We start from the raw sequence: 17352 nt of genomic DNA, 5'->3' as shown, positions 1-17352 counted from the left end.
GTGGGCCGTACCAGCCTCCATCCTAGCCTTCTATCATGCATATCTCCTCCATTTAGACTTTGTTTGGACTATTTTTGGGCTTGTTAGACTTCATTCATCATCCTGGACCTCATTCTAGATTTATTGTGGATCGAATCTCAAGACATTTTTCTTAACACATGATGCTCATAGAAATTTGCATGTTGGTTTTATCAATTGGTAAGCATCCATTATCATTTTATATGTTTTAATTTTTTTTAATTTATTTTTTTATAATATGCAGGTCATGCAAGGGGGTGAATCTATACAAAAGAAGCTGAGACCATAAGATTACAGGCCAACAAAATATATGACATGCTATAATGGTTGTAACGTAAATAGTTTTAAATTTCACATCCGGCAATATGAAACTCATAAAAGCATAATGAATAATGGTGTGTGTAAAAGATAGCTGATGAAAAGAGACGGAGAGTGACTACTATGAAATCCTTGAAGAAGTGATCAAGATAATCTACATTGGAGGTAATAGTGTTATTCTATTTTAGTGCCCATGGTTCGATAACAACAATGGTATGAAAGTAGATCCATGACATGGGCTTATTAAAATCAAACATGGATCAATAGCATATATCAATGAGCCATTTGTACTAGCTCAATAAGCTGCTCAAGTGAATTATACTTCTTTTTTATCAAGGGAGAGAAGATGGAAAGATTGGTGGGCTGTATACTGAGTTAAGTCTCGAGCTGTTCATTATGCGCTCGAAGAAGAAGAAGAGCTTCAATTATCAAAATACTTTTAGAAGGATGAAACATTAGGGTTTCATCGATCTTCAATAGATGTTGAGTTGGATGTTTTAGGAATTCTCATACATGATGGCCAACATGAGGAGGTAGACCCAAATAATTTTATTTTAAAGGACAATCCTATCCAAGAAAGGAAAGAAAAGGAAGAAGAAGAACTGAAAAAAGAGGAAGAGGTGGAAGAAAAGGAAGAAGTAGAAGAAGAGAAAGAATTGGAAGAAGAATCTGAAGGGTACCAGACATCTGAAAGGCCGATGAGTAGTGCTAAGTATATAATCCTTGAATCATTTTAATTATTTATTTTGCATCATTTTAAATCTTGTATTGCCATCCATAATTATATAATTAATTTGATGAATCTATTTATTTTTATCTTCAGAGATTATATATCATGTCTTCCAGAGGCCGGAGCTGTGCCAATCGAGGATAGAGTTCTTGAGGAGAGAGCGATCATGCTACCAGCTCGCATGGTTCTGCAAGTCTCACATCAGATGATAAACTCTAATACTTTAGATATGCTCATTTATGTAATTTCGTTCTTTGCTAACTAATATAATATTTTTTATATTAGATATTTTACATTCAGGTTTGGATGACAGGAGGTCACCAGTGACCTCACAGTCACATGCAGTAGCGATCGATTTCAGACACAGACCCATGGTCGTGGACCCATCTGGCTTGTGGCACCTCCGACTCGATTGGAGGACAGACAGCACATCCATGTTCAAAGCCGCTCGTAAGTACTATAATTTTAATTAATATGTTTAAAATTTAACCATTTTAGAGTTAACATTTATTTTTCAAAATCAATTTTACAATATATTTAGAGAGCCTGGAGTATCTCGTATGGTTACCGATATCATCCGATGCTTGATGTCAGGGTCGGTGAATGAGTTCTTCAGCTGGCCATCTGTAGCTCATGATGTAGCCTAAAAAATATTTTGAATATGTCAGAAATATTTAATTTTTAAATTCACAGTATATTTGTATTCTACTTATTAATACACGCTTTGATTCTATCTTGCAGGAGTACTATCAATTTAAGACTTTCCAAGATGAGGGGCTGGTCGTCAGACCTTCGATGAGGTGGCCACATGGATGCTCCGAGATGGCCTCTATAGCCTCAAATAGTCTGCTATCGAGCATTCTGATTCCCAGTCACCATCGAACTAGAGATCTTACAGAGATCACTAGATGTGGATGGACGTATGGGAGGTCCTCTATGATCAATGGAGCAATAAGAAGTACTCCAGTAGGTGGCAGAGAGTCCAGTAGAATTGGATCATCCAGTAGTATCTGATTAGCCACATGGTTGGCTCCATCGGCACATATATTATGACTGATAGATTGGTAAGAAATCTATACCAAAATTCTTCACTAGAACGGTAAAAATCCTAGTATCTATGCTTTAATTAATTTAATTTTATTATTTATATTGTAGACACGGCAGCTGGATCATCCATCGGGTTAGTTGTGGTTATGGGAGGCCACACACCAGTCCAGGAGAATCGATGATTACTTAGATTCTAGGTTGCGATAGATCACAATAAAATTTTAAATTATATTTATTAAGTTGTTACAGGATCTGATATGTATATTAGAACTAATGAATTTCTGAATTGTATAGGCGGATTATACAGAATACGTTGTTGTGCGACGTGGAAATGACCCATCCACTTAGCCCTCTTTGACCTTGAGGGATGGCTCAAGATCATCGAAGGGGTGAGTAAGAGTCGGGTCCTAGGATTCGGTCATAGCATCGATCCTCCAGTGGCTTGATACTCTTTGGCATCCTCACAGACCTCGATGTTCTAGACTTAGAGCGATGCACACATGGAGGAGGTTGTGTAGAGGCTTCTGAGCCAGCGATCTCAGAGCTTCCAAGATGCCATCCTCGATATTGTCATGAAGATTCTTCAGGATCCACAGCTACACGATCAGCTGGGATCGTTGTCCTAACTATCACATCAGGTAATTCTATTAGTAAGTCCTTTTACTTATTTTAAGTTTTCATATTTTAGAAGCTTTACATATTTAGGCTTGAGTCAGAGAAGTAGATCTAGGGGCTAAAAATTTAATCTAACCATCCAATTGATAGGTCAGGGACGTCTATAGCTCCGTATCATCGAATAAAATATGTAAGAATAATTTGTTCGAGAATTGAAGAAGTGTATCGAAAGATATATCTCAATATCAAAACTTATTAATAATATTTTATTTTTCTTCATTTTAGGATGCTGGGACATTCGATTCTCATCTACCAGCTGTTGGAAAGGAGCAGGAGGATGAAGAGGAGGACGATGAAGAGGATCAGACCTGATTTTTTTTTAATTTTGATATACTATATTTTTGTGATACTGTTGGAAAAATTATATAGTTTATATTTTTAATATAATATAATTAGTTTTTTATTTATAATTATCATATTATCTTTAAATTTTAATTATAACAGGTATTAAGAACCATAATTGATTATGATTAATTAAAATAAATTTTAAAAATATTATTATAAATTTTTTAAAAAATAAAATTAATTATTACCGATGGTATTAGCGATGGTTTTAGTCATCGCTAATACTTATTAGCAACAGCATTAGTGATAAAATAACTGTTACTAATTTTTTTAATTTTTTTAAATTTAATTTAAAATATAAAATAAATAGTGATGAAATTTAGCCATCATAAATATCATCGATAATAGTTATTATTAGTGACGACTAAAAAATCTATCACTAATAGTGGTAATTAGCGACTAGGATTGTTTTGACCATCAATTAGCGACGGATCGCCATCGCTAATAGTATTAGCGATAGCAAATCGACTATTAGTGATGGTATTTAGCCATCACTAATAGTCAGATTTCTTGTAATGTCTCTATGATTGATTCAGTAAAAGATTTTCTTCCAAAAATTTTGATTTGATCCTAGCGAAGAGAGTCCTAATTCATGGCATTGGACAATATGCTGGCATCCATCTTGACTAGACTGAGTACATCTAGATTTGATCATTCATGATTTATATTGAATCATCTATATGCTAGTTCAATCATGATTTGAGGTAAATCATACTAATCGGATCAATCGAGATGTCAGACAATGTTGTCTGATCGATCATGCTTCATATTATTAATTTCTCCCTCCTCTGATATTTTCTCTCTACATAATTTATAAACCTAGTGAGCCTAATCTATTTCTTTGAATCTAAGTTGATTTTGATAGGGGGTTTTGAATTGCTCTGTCAGTCGAAAAACATATCCATACCATCCAAACTTTTGTTGAGCATTAGGAGATCTGATCCATGTTAATCTCTATTAAATCATTATATTTTAAGTGACTCTGATTAAATAAAGTTATTTAATCAAATTAATCCGGACTACCAATCGGTATACCAACCTTTACTTTAACTTTGTTGGGCACTAACTAATAGCTTGGATCACTATTGATCTTTGTTCTACTATCTATTTTTTATTTAATCATGATCATATAAAATTATCTTGATTGGACCAACTAGGATGTTGGATGCTACTACTTTTGTCAATCTTATGAAGGTGTTAGAACTTAGATATTTATTAGTTGTCACTTAAAATTGATAGAAAAATATATTTTGAATAATAGATTCTGAAGGATATTTTTAAGATTGATTGAATGTATCCATTCAATGTTCTATAAAAATAAGTAATGAATAAATTTTTTGAGATATTTCATAATTTATTTTAAAAGTAAATAATCTATCTTTGATTAATATGTGATTTATGAAATTATATTTTGAATGAAAAGTGATTTACAAATTTGAGATTTTTGGAATACTATGGTTGATTGATTTATTATGAAATATGCATATGTTCAATGGAATTATGAAATCTATATATTGCATTACAAAAGTACTTTGATATGGATCAAATTTATACTCTCAACCTAATTATGCTCTAGACCTTGCCAATGAGGGTTATACATTGGTACTCTGGACCCTACCAATGGAGGTTGTGCATTGATTTTTGAGCTCTATTAGTGGAGGTTGAGCATTGATTTTCTGCCCTGCCAATGAGGTTTATATATTAGTACTTTAATTAAGCTCACTATTTTTGTTTTAACCCTACCACAGGAATAACTATGGTTATAGTTAAGACTGTTGAGTTATATATATTTTAGTTCAAATAATTTAGTATGAAATATGTTCTTATATTTATTCTTGGTATTTATTTTCAAACATTATATTTATGAATATATTTGGAATGTCTAGTTAAGATATTTATTACTTATTAGGCTATCAAGCTCAATACCTCTTTTTTTTTCAGATTCAGATTCTTAATTACGCACATGGATATTGCTTTGGGCATAAGTTTAAGATGAGAATTGAGGACATAAATTTATTATCATATTTTTATAGGATTATTATTTGAGATGTAATTGATGTAAGATCTTTGAGTATTGTTGGAATTTTTTGAGAGATTAAAGTTGATTTTAGTTAGTTAAATTTTGATCTTAATTTATTATTAATGCTGCTATAATGCATTAATATTATATTTGAAATATCTTGCATACTTGTAGAAAGAGTTCTTTATAAATATGCGGTGGTTGCCATGACCCCTAGATTCGTATTTTCGGATTGGAGACATGACAACTTTTAAGTCAACATATGATATACTATAGTTTGGGCTATTTCTATTCCAACCTCATTATCTTAGTTTAGCTGGTCGAGTTTATTTCCTCCACTTTGTTGAGAGAGGAAGGAAAAAAAAGAAGAAGAAAAAGACCTATCCTATTAAATTGTCTTTAGTCACTCAGCTTTGTTGAAAGCAAATTTAGATTCCATATGATTGTTCACAAACGTAAAAGAAAACAAAAAATAAATGAATAAGAAGAAAAATGAAAATAAAATGAAAATCCATCATGCAATCAGTTGAATCAAAAAATTTGCGAAGGAAGACTACATGCCTAATGTTTTTTTCTCTCAAATTTGCTATTGATTTTGGAAAAGAATTAAGATTTTGTAAAGTTTATATTTATTTATTTATGTGTGCTTTGAAGAAAATGTTTTCAAATACTTGAAGATGCGCTATCCAAGATTCTACAACCTCCTCTAAGAAGATGAAGGATGTGATCTTTTTTCACCTCAGAGAAAGTATTAGCATTTCATTTATCATTTTGTTCTCTACTTTAATTTGGATCCAAAAGTATATTCATATCTGGACATCTCTTTCCTCACTTTTTTTTCTCACCAAATTCACTTTGCTTGATACTTAATCAAATAAGAGGATTTTGAGTTGATCCAGTGAGAGATTTAGTCGACTTAGAAAAGTTAGTCGACTAAGTCACTGTCACAGCTAGTTTTTAAAAATTTTAATTTTTTGCCCCAAACACCATCCAACGGTTAGTTTGTCATCTCCAATGGCTAAACATCTTCTCCAGCTATTCTCAAATCTATTTAAAGATGGAGAATCAAAAGAAAAAGTAAAAAAATAGATTGAAAAAAGTAATCATTCAAAATTGAGAGCTTTATTGAATATCCAAGAAAAAGAGTGAAAAGAGAGAAATCAAGCATCAAATTTAGAGGACATTCAAGAGTGATCATCTATAATATTTAGAGCATCCTCTCAATATTTAAAAAAAAAAGTCAAGTATCAAAGAGCAATCCTTCGACCTCTTCATCGTGCTTCAAAAAATTTTTATTTCTCTATTTTTTTTACTAAATTTTATTGATTGTATTTTATTTTTTTGCAAGTTTCTTTGGAGGAAAGAAACTTGGTGTTAAGGCCGATCTAAGCCTATAATTGGACGAGTATACGATTATAGTTGGCGAGTCAAGATTAAAATCAATTGGATTGATAGTGAGTCCAAAAAACTATCGATATAAAGTTATGGTTGGTGATCTCAAAAAAACTAATTGAGTTTGTTTAGGAGCCTGAGAAAATAAATATACTATAATCAAGGAGAATTATAGTGAAATTCTCAAGAGAAGCTTGGAAAGTGAACATAGGAGCAGATTGCTCTGAACCACTATAAATCTTGGTGTTTATGTTATGCTTGCTTTGTTGCCTTAGTTTCTTACTTTACTTATTTTTATTTTTTGCATAGTAAGCTTAATTTTTTTTGTTGCTACATATTATAATCACCACACAATCATTCAAGTTAAAAGCACATATATGCTTAAGCTTTAATTTGGTTGAAATTTTAAAAAATACTTAATTTACCTCTTGTGGGTGGCCATATCTGGACAACAATTGGTATCAGAGTAGATGCTCTGTTATTAGTTATTGATCTAACAGTTTAGAGCCAAAGATCTTGACAACCCAAGATGAATCTATTTTTAATGAATGATATTCTATAGATTGACCCCCACTTCTCAATGGTACAAATTACATATTTTGAAAAATAGTGTGAAAATTTTTGTACAAGCACAAGATTATGATGTATGGAAGATTATAGCCAATGGCTCACACACCCCCAAAGCATTAAAAGAGCATGATAAAGAAATAGCCTAATTAAATGCTAAAGTCATGAATATACTTTATTGCTCATTGGATTTAAATGAATTTAACTTGATTTTTTTTTGTATTTCAGCTAAAGAAGTATGAGAGAAACTAGAAACAACCTTTGAAGGAGCATATGAAAGAGAAGAATTAAGCTTCCAAGAAGAAAACAAAGCTCATCCCAATTTTTGTCTGTGGTACATGAGAATGAAAAGAAGAAGAAGAACAAGAAACAAAGGAAAAAGAATGCTTCGATTAAAGGAGAGCATAACAAAGAAAAGAAAGATAAAAAAGAAGAAAAAAAGTAGACAAATCATGTTTGATGGATAAAGAGGAGGAAGGTATTGTAAGTCTTTGCCTCATGACTCAAAATGATGAGGAAAATATTAAAACTCCTCCGAATTTACTTTTGATGAATTGTTAGTACCTTTTAATGAGTTAATGGATGAACTTAATAAATTAACGCTAAAAAATAAAGAACTTAAAAGATAAATCTCATTTTAATGGAAGAAAAAAATTCTTTAGCTAATGAAAAGGAAGAATAGTTGAAATCTGAAAAATCATTGGTTAAAGAAATATTGAAATGAAGGAGAAATGTGAAAATTCAAATTTTTCTCTAAAAGAAGAAGAAAATTTATTAAAAGAAAAGAAAGAGCTTATAGAAGAAAATAAAAAGTTAAAAAAAGACATTGATATTTTGAAACCCATAGCTAAAAATTTACTCTTAATTTTCAAAATCTTCAATCAATTATAAATAACAAAAGGGCTATTTTCAATAAAGCTAATTTTGATCTTAAATCTTCAAGAAAACAGCTATCTATTAAAAATATGTTTACAAAAATTTTAAATAAACATCATCACATTACTTATTTTAGATGCAACCAAGTAGGCCACAAAATTTTGAATGTAATATTAAGAAAATTGATTGTACTTTGGTAAAATAAATTTGGATTCTAAAGAAATCATGTGCTCTAACCTCAATGACCCAAGATGGTTTGGGTATCAAGAATTGTAAAATAATTTTGAGGTATGCCAAGCATCCTATGGCATGAAAGGATTAATTCTCGAAAATGGATGCATAGAACTTAAAATGGATGGACGATGATTTTTGATAAAAGCTAAATCTTTTTACATCATACTATCATTGTTTGTTAATTTATTTTGCATCAATGATTGATTTTGATGATTTTCGGTGCTTGTAATAGTCTCACTCTATCACTTGAATACTTAAATATATTGTTAAATATGATTTTTTCATTGCTTGAATCACTCTAATTATTGTGAACATAAATTTATTTAAATTCAGCATACTTTTATAACCCCTCATATCATATAATAACTTGTAAACTTAAAGTAAAATAAGCTTGATTGGATAATGTATTACTTGTGTGCATGCTATACTTTTTGGACTTTTGGATGTTTTTATCATTGTAACATCTTACGTAAACATTCCTTGAAAATTAATGAAAAGTAAATTTTTGAAAATTTGATGCCAACTTGAGTGAATTTTGATATTTGAATTAATTGAATGCTTTGTTTGATTTTAGTCCACTTAATTGATACTTGCACTATTAAATCTTCTAATTTTAAATGATTTTATTTGCAAAAGTAAGGGAAAAAATGTAAGGCTTCTTCTCTTGAAATTAAATGAATATACATAATTTAAAAGAAAAGAGGAGAATTGAGAAAAATAAATTTTCTAGCATTAACTCTTAAAAATAGAGGGAGAAATGACTCTAATCTTATTTTGATTGAGAATTCTAGTTGATTTATTTTGAGAGAAATAGTTTTTGAACTTAAATCATTAAACAATTATATCATATTTTTCATAATTTGAGCATTCGTATGTTTATTCAACTTGATTACTTAATTTGTTTGCCAAATTATTTTTGATAACTAATTGAAGTTAATGTGAATTTGAAACATTTAGGACTTATTTGAATTCAAAAGACAATTTTTTTTTAAAAAAAATATGTGAAATAAGTTTTAAATTTGATACATGTCTTGATGATTTTGATGTGCCATATTTGATTTTGATCTTCAAAATATTGGTTGAATTGATTTTGATGATATTTTTTAAACTTCTCTTGATCTTTTTGATGATGTCAAAAAGAGGAGAAAATGTGAATATATGCTTAAAGGATTAATGCTTAAGATGCTCATTAACTTAATAATTAAGACCTTAATACTCTAGATTTGAATTGACACAATCTTTAATATGAGTATATGTAAAATGTGTAATGAATTAAAGGTCAATTAAGAACATAATGAAGTAGAATTCACATGTATTTACTCTATCACTTCATGATTCAATTTGATTGAAACACATTATTTATTTTTATTGGCATATACTCAAAGTTTTTCATCATAAAAAGGAGAAGATTGTTGATCTCAGAATTGATGATGATTTAAAATATTGAGTATAAATGATACTAATCATGTATTTTAAAGATGATTGTAGAGTTTTAATGAAGATTAAATTAAGTTTAGAAGGCAAGCCTATCTAAAAATTAAATTGGTGAAGAAAGGCTGTTAAAGAACTGACAAACTGAGTCGATCCATGAAAATTGAGCGATCAGTCTCATGAAGAAAAAGATAGAAAGACTGAATTTGATAGTCAGAGACTTGGTTGACTTAGAATTTAAGTTAATGATCAAGATAGGATCTTAGTTGACTTAGTCAAAAAGTTAGTCGATCCAATCTCAAAAGATAGAAAGTTACAGAAAGTCAATTTTTTAGTTACCTGATACTTAGTCGACTAAGAGATTTTGAGTTAACCAATGAGGGACTTAGTTAACTCAGAGAAAAGTTAGTCGACTAAGTCACTGTAATGGCAAGTTTTTGGAGACTTCAGCTTTTTGCCCCAAATGCCCTCCAACAGCTAGTTTGTCATCTCCAATGGCTAGAACCTCTTCTTCAGTCATTCTCAGTTTATTTAAAGATGAGAATCAAAAGAAAAAGTAAAAAATAGATTGAAAGAAGAAATCATTCAAAATTAGAGCTTCATTGAATATTCAAGAAAAAGAGTGAAAAGAAGAAATCAAACACCAAATTCAGAGGACATTCAAGAGTGATCATCCACAACATTTAGAGTATCCTCTCAGTATTCAAAGAAGAGAAAGCCAAGCATCAAAGAGCAATCTTTAGCCTCTTCATCATGCTTCAAAAGAGTTTTTATTTTTCTATTTATTTTTGTGCTGAATTTTATTCATTGTATTTTTTTTTTTTACAAATTTTTTTGGAAGAAAGAAACTTGGGATTAAGGCCATTCCAAGTCGTAATTGGATGAGTATACGGTTGTAGTTGGTGAGCCATGTTAAAACAATTGAGTTGATAATGAGCCTAGAAAACTATCAGTGTAGGGTTGTAGTTGGTGATTTCGAAAAAACTAACTGATTTATTTGTGAGTCCAAAAAAATAAACACACTGTAATCAAGGGAGGATTATAGTGAAATTTTCAAAGAGACTTGGAGAGTGAATGTAAGAGCGATTGCTCTGAACCACTGTAAATCTTATGTATTTGTGTTGTGCTTGCTTTCTTACCTTAGTTTCTTACTTTATTGTTTTCATTTCTTGCATAGTAACTTAGCTTAGTTTTTTTTGCTGCTACATATTATAATCACTACACAATTATTTAAGTTAGAAGCTGATGCGTAGTCATTGATAGCACCAAAAATAACTCTACTCACTACGTAGGTAGGATGAGTCGAGATCGTATCCTCAGGGACCTTGGGCTAAGTTGAGATTACAAATAAAAGAAAGAAGCGTTGTTTTTGATTTAAAAAATAAATTATCTTAAAATTGATGTAATTAGAAAATAAAGAGCTCGAGAGTTTTGAATTAATTTTGCACTAGTAGAGTTGTATCTCTTTTTTTTAATTAAATAGATGTGATTAATCTTAAGAAAAATACCTGTCTTTTCTCGGTATGCTCCGTACCCGTAGATCACGATGTGTCTCCAGAAAGTACTAGATAAACAATTCTTCTTTCTTCGGCACGCCCCGTATCCGTAGATCACGGTGTCTCCGGAAAGTAAAAGTTGTTCCTAATATTAATCTAACAAGAAAGCATAAATAAAAGCATATGAAGGAGAGCAAATAAAGAACTCATGATGATTTAAATAAAAAGTATAATCTTTATTGCATATAAAAAAATACAAGAAAGTTTAGAACAATGAACCATCTCTGTGTCGTTACAAAATTTCTTCTCCACTCCCGAGACTGCTAGCCTAGCTGCTCATGAAGTAGTCCCTTTCTATTCCTCTATGCAAGGCTCTAGAAGAATTTCTGGGCTGCCCCTCCAATGGGAGTACAAAAATCTTTTTATAGGTGTTAAGAGGGAGGAGTTTTACATGATTTTTCGATATGGGACTAAAAAAAATGCTAAAGACTAAAAGATGGATGGATGAGATGAAAAGATCACAAATAAATAAAGAAAATACAAATCTTTTCTCTCAAAGTATTTCTAAATATTAATTTTTTTCTTTTAATAAGTATCTGTTCGTCCGCCAGCAAAAACTCCCCGCGAACCCACCTGCCGCATGCCCGCTCGCCGCGCTCGCACCCACGCCTGCACGCCCGCACCCGCGCGATGCCACGCCTGTGCCCGCACTCGCCCGCGCTGCGTCCGTCCTGCGTCCGCATTCACCCGCGTCCCACGCGCTCACGCGCGCGCCCAGGAACACTACCATGTGAAACATTCTTTTTGTATTCCAAAAAGAAACTATTGTTTCTTCACATGATGTCTATATCCTTTTGAATTCCTTGCATAGTATCTTCATTTTCTATAATACCGTATGCATCCTTCTTTTATTTTAATTTTATTTTAAGTCCAAATTTTTTCAAACTTGAGTCTTTTTGATCTATGAATCAGACTCTTTGTATCGACGATCATCTTTCCTGTAAAACATAAAAAGAAGCATCAAAATTTTAATAAATAAAATAAATTAAATATGATTTTCTACTTTAAATGACTTAAATTAAGTGTTTATCACACCCCCCAATGTGAATTTTGCTCATCCTCGGGTACAATAGATATATCAGCATTGTGTACCGACTCGGTCTTGAATCAAAAATTAGGTTAGGCATCCCAAAAGGTAGATGATACCTGGTCAGACCATTAAAAAGATATTTTATTAGATTATCAATTTGACCCAATTAGTGACTGAGTATTAACTAAAGAAATTTCAAGAGCTTTTCTTTCAACAACTCCCCATTTTACTCTTTAAATCCTCTAACTTAATGGGAGAGAGGTTTATTATCTTCTTGTAATTTAGTCCTCTTATTATCCACTATTTTTTTTTTAAAATATTGTTCACCTTTTTACGCGAACCACAACGCTTACTTAGGCGAAAGGGCCCAGTTACTCAGTAGGAAACCAATATTTTTTTTAAGTAAATTTTAAGAAAAATTTTTGCATACCTCGACCTTTCCACCCAATCTCTCATGAAGCTGATTCTTTATTGAGATCAGTAAGAAGAGGGTTGTAGAATCACTCCTAAAATTTAGTCTAGTCTAAACCCTACCATTCATTGGGTTTTCTTAATAATTTATTTTTAGTTTCTCTAAAATTATCTTGATCGTTAATCATTCATTGTTTAGGATGCCTAATTGATTCTTAATCAAAATAAAATTCGGATACACAAAATCATAAAACTAATTATTTGACCATACTCGAGGATTTGATTAATTTTCTTCCCCTCCAACTTAATATACATTGTCCTCAATGGAGTAAGAAAGCAAAGAAAATAAAAGGAGAGAGTGTACCTGGGATAATTTTACTTCGAAAGTTGAAGATAGCTTCATTGATTAATAGGCTCTTGTTCTAAATTTCTGTAGCTGCGGTAAAGTAAAAAATATGAAATCGTTGGGTTGCCTCCCAACAAGTGCTAAGTTTTACGTCTTCAGCCAGACGTCAAGTTTATTGACAGACTCTTCCATACAGAGAAGTCCTTTATTCTTAAAAAAAATGATGATCAGTTAAAACAAAATAAAAAAAATTTGGGTTGCCTCCCAAAAAGCGCTAAGTTTAACATCTTCAGCCAGACGTCATATGCAATAAAACCAACAAAAGGTGGGCAATGGCTCATACTTGATTGTCCATGGAGGAGTGGTTTTATCGTGTGGTGTATCCAACAAGGTGTTAACTTCTTTCATATATTTCTCAAAGTCATACACTCCAAAGTGAGCCAAGCAAGTACCTAAGGGGTATGGTGCTAGAATTGTGGGTGTTGCATCTTCTATAATGTCTTCTAGTGTATCTACTTCGAAGCAACTATCCATTGATGGTCCTTGGGAAGCACCAAACACATTCAGTCTCAGTTTCTTATTCTCAAACGATACGTCCATGACTCCTGTCCTACAATTAATGCATGCATTTGCCATAGCTAGAAAGGGTCATCCTAAGATAATGGGAATTTGTCTCGGGTTACCACTTAGTTCCATGTCGAGAACCAGAAAATCAACTGGAAAGTAAAATTTATCTACCTTGACCAAGACATCCTCAAGCATTCCATGTGGTTCCTTAATTGATCTGTCAGCTAATTGCAGTGTGACTGATGTGGGTTTCAGTTCTCCGAATCTAAAAAGTTCATACACCGAACTAGGTAAAAGATTCACACTTGCCCTTAAGTCCAGAAGTGCTTTTTCAATGTGATAATCTCCTATAACACAGAAAATGATTGGGGCTCTTGGGTCCTTAAGCTTTGGAGGAGTGGCATGCTGGACGACAGAACTAGCCTGTTCAGTGAGGTGTACTTTCTTTGGAATTTGTGATCTAGATTTACATTTTTGGGTATACAAATCCTTTAAAAATTTGGCATAAGCAGGGACCTGTTTGATTGCGTCTAGAAGGAAGATTAATTTGGACTTGCTTAAACAATTCCAACATCTCATCGAGTTTTCCTCCCTTCTTATCTGCAGGAATAGGGCTTTCAGGGCATCTGAAATGGAGCTTTAGGCAAGTAAGATGATTCCAGTGCAGTTGTTCCTTCTCTATTTTCAGATCCTCCTTGTTCTTGGGTGATTTGACTTCGTTAGAGATTTAGGGTCAGTCTCATTGGTTTTACTAGTGTGTTCAATGACCTTCCCACTTCTCAGAGTCATGATTATTTGGCATGTTCAGAAAAAGCTTCTGGGTATTAGAACTCTCAATCACAAATTGCCCTCTTGGGTTGCTCTCGGGTTGGCTAGGTAATTTTTCTCCTTCCCTCCTACTGAATGCAGTCGCTAGTTGACCTATTTGGGTCTCTAGCTTAGCAATGGATTGTGTGTGGGAGTTAAGGATCTGAGTGTTGACTTCTAATCATTCTAGTACTTTCAAACTTTTTCCTCAAAAGCTGAGCTGTGACAGTAGTAGACGTTGAGGAGTATTTTGAAATTGATGGTATGGTCCATGCCTATATGTTGGATCCTGATATTGAGGTCGAGGTGCGGCAGGACCAACCACTGGTTGTGGTCTCCAAGAAAAAATTAGATGTTTCTCCAGCGGGGTTATAAGTGTTCGAATATGATCATTTTTGATCTGCGAGCTTGTTGGACTTGAGCTTGCTGAACCTGCTCGTGCACAAACTCAGAAAATTGAGGTGCGCTGGGCATTCACTAACAAAATGGTTCGGACTTGCACACAATGCACAAACTTCTTGGATTGGGTTAGGTGGAATCGGGGATTGTCCAGTATTTAGAAGACGATCTAATTTTTGGACAGTTCATCTACCTTATGATGGATATCTATGGCATTTCCTACTTCATATATTCCACCTCTCTTTGGGTTTAACATGGGTTTATCTCTAATAGAGGTAGACATATGATGTAATAAATTTTCACTTAAAATTTAAACAGTTGCCATGCCTCATCCTCACTTTTCAGCATGAATTCCCACCGCATGATGCATCGACCATTTGTCGATGTCTTTCAGATAGCCCATCATAAAAATATTGGATTAACTGCCACTTGGATACAGCATGGTGGGGATATTTTCTAATAAGGTCCTTTAATCTCTCCCATGTTTCATGAAATATTTCTCCATCTAATTGGAAAAAACTAGTTATGGCTTTCCTATTTGATTAGTTTTTCTATGGAAAAATATTTCTTGAGAAACTCTCCTTGCAGCTGGTCCCAGTTGATATAGTCATGAATCCAAAGTATGTAGCCAGTATTTGGCTTTGTCCTTAAGTGAGAAAGGGAATAATTTTAACCTAAGAGCATCATCGGAGAAGTTGTGAATTTTGACAGTTGAGCATATCTCAAGAAATTCTTCAAGATGTTTATAAGGGTCCTCATTACTAAGTCCATAAAATGAAGGTAACATTTGGATTATACTGACTTAATTTCATATTGAGTGGCCTCCACAGGGGGTACTTGAATACAAGGAGAGTAGGTATATGTGGAAGGAGTAAAGTACTCCTTCAATTGCTTGGGTGGATCATTCTCCTGATTTCGATCCATATTTTTACGTCTGTTGGCTCTAAAGGTTCTTTCTATTTCTGGATCAAAAGGTTGGATTTCTGGTCTAACGATCTACGGCCAAGCATACACCTTACAATTATACTTTAGAGCAAACACAAAAATTTTATTTTTATATATATATATTTTTATAATAAAGTGAGAAAAGAATGAAGAAAATCTAAAGAGAAAAACCTAAGAATCTTAAATCTATGAAAAGGAAGAAATTAGTTAATTTTAGATGTTAATTGCAATCAACTTAAACAACATAGACTCTCTATCCTAAGGTTAACTTAGATCTAGACAGCTCCTAACTTCCAAGACCGCCTTTGAGCACTCCAAGCTCAAGACTTACTAACTGACTCGATCAGTAAGCGTAAGATGTGGGAGGTTCCCTGCTCGTTGCTTTCCTTAGACACCAACTGAGTTGGCCAGGTCAGTCAACGGAACCAATTGAAAAACCACTTTCTTTAACCACTTGCCTTAGACACCGAGCAATTAACCAATCCGCATTCGGTTCAACTCTAGAGCTTTCTTATCCTATTGAGCTCGAAATTCTTAGGGCTCACATCTATTATTTTAGATTAAGGTCTAGGTTATGCAAATGCAAGGTAGTGATTTGTGGGCCAAGAAAGGTGATCAAATCCCCACCTTATCTTAGTTAATGGGTTGTGCCCTTAAAGTTAATTATGGAGATGAGATGCAAAGAAACAAGGTGTCCAATCAAGTTAGAAATTTTTATATTTGAGGTTACGCTATTTTAGTTAAGTGTTATGAAATGTCAGTGGCTTTTTTTTTTTATTTCAACCGTGCCAAGGTCCCGCAACGGCGCCAAAATTTGATGCGTAGTCGTTGATAGCACCAAAAATAACTCTACTCACTACGTAGGTAGGATGAGTCAAGATCGTATCCTCAGGGACCTTGGGCTAAGTTGAGATTATAAAATAAAAGAAAGAAGCGTTGTTTTTATTTAGAAAATAAATTATCTTAAAATTGATGTAATTAGAAAATAAAGAGCTCGAGAGTTTTGAATTAATTTTGCACTAGTAGAGTTGTATCTTTTTTTTTAATTAAATAGATGTGATTAATCTTAGAAAAATATATTCTTTTCTCGGCACGCCCGTACCCGTAGATCACGGTGCATCTCCGAAAAGTACTAGATAAACAACTCTTCTTTCCTCGGCACGCCCCGTATCCTAGATCACGATGCGTCTCCGGAAAGTAAAAGTTATTCCTAATATTAATCTAACAAGAAAGCATAAATAAAAGCATATGAAGGAGAGCAAATAAAGAACTCATATGATTTAAATAAAAAGCATAATCTTTATTGCATATAAAGAAATACAAGAAAGTTTAGAACAATAACCATCTCTGTGTCGTTATAAAATTTTTTCTCCACTCCCGAGACTGCTAGCCTAGCTGCTCATGAAGTAGTCCCTTTCTATTCCTCTATGCAAGGCTCTAGAAGAATTTCTGGGCTCCCCCTCCAATGGGAGTACAAAAGTCTTTTTATAGGTGTTAGAGGGAGGAAGTTTTACATGATTTTCTGATGTGGGATGAAGACTGGAATAGAGAAATAAAAATAAAATCTTTCCTCTCAAAGTATTTCTAAATATTAATTTTTCTTTAATAAGTATCTGTTCGTGTCCGCAGCAAAACTCC

General features: G+C 32.8%; 1 protein-coding gene and 1 non-coding gene across 2 annotated transcripts in view; both read left to right on the top strand.

Moving 5' to 3' along the window:
• Window positions 1-3100, top strand: part of LOC140857973 (salicylic acid-binding protein 2-like) — a 30525-nt gene extending 27425 nt beyond the window's left edge. Inside the window, exon 4 of the mRNA XM_073257380.1 lies at window positions 3014-3100. Within this exon, the coding sequence (XP_073113481.1) occupies window positions 3014-3100 (87 nt within the window). The remainder of the gene's footprint in view (window positions 1-3013) is intronic.
• Window positions 3101-15204: 12104 nt separating this feature from the next.
• On the top strand, window positions 15205-15309 carry LOC140858357 (small nucleolar RNA R71). Its single transcript, XR_012141921.1, has one exon. It is a non-coding gene; the product is annotated as a small nucleolar RNA R71 (small nucleolar RNA).
• Window positions 15310-17352: the final 2043 nt, after the last annotated feature.

The sequence above is a fragment of the Elaeis guineensis genome, chromosome 5, assembly GCF_000442705.2.
Source record: "Elaeis guineensis isolate ETL-2024a chromosome 5, EG11, whole genome shotgun sequence".
Classification (NCBI taxonomy): Eukaryota; Viridiplantae; Streptophyta; class Magnoliopsida; order Arecales; family Arecaceae; genus Elaeis; species Elaeis guineensis.
Note: the sequence above shows the minus strand (reverse complement) of the source record. Positions and strands in the feature narration are given on the sequence as shown.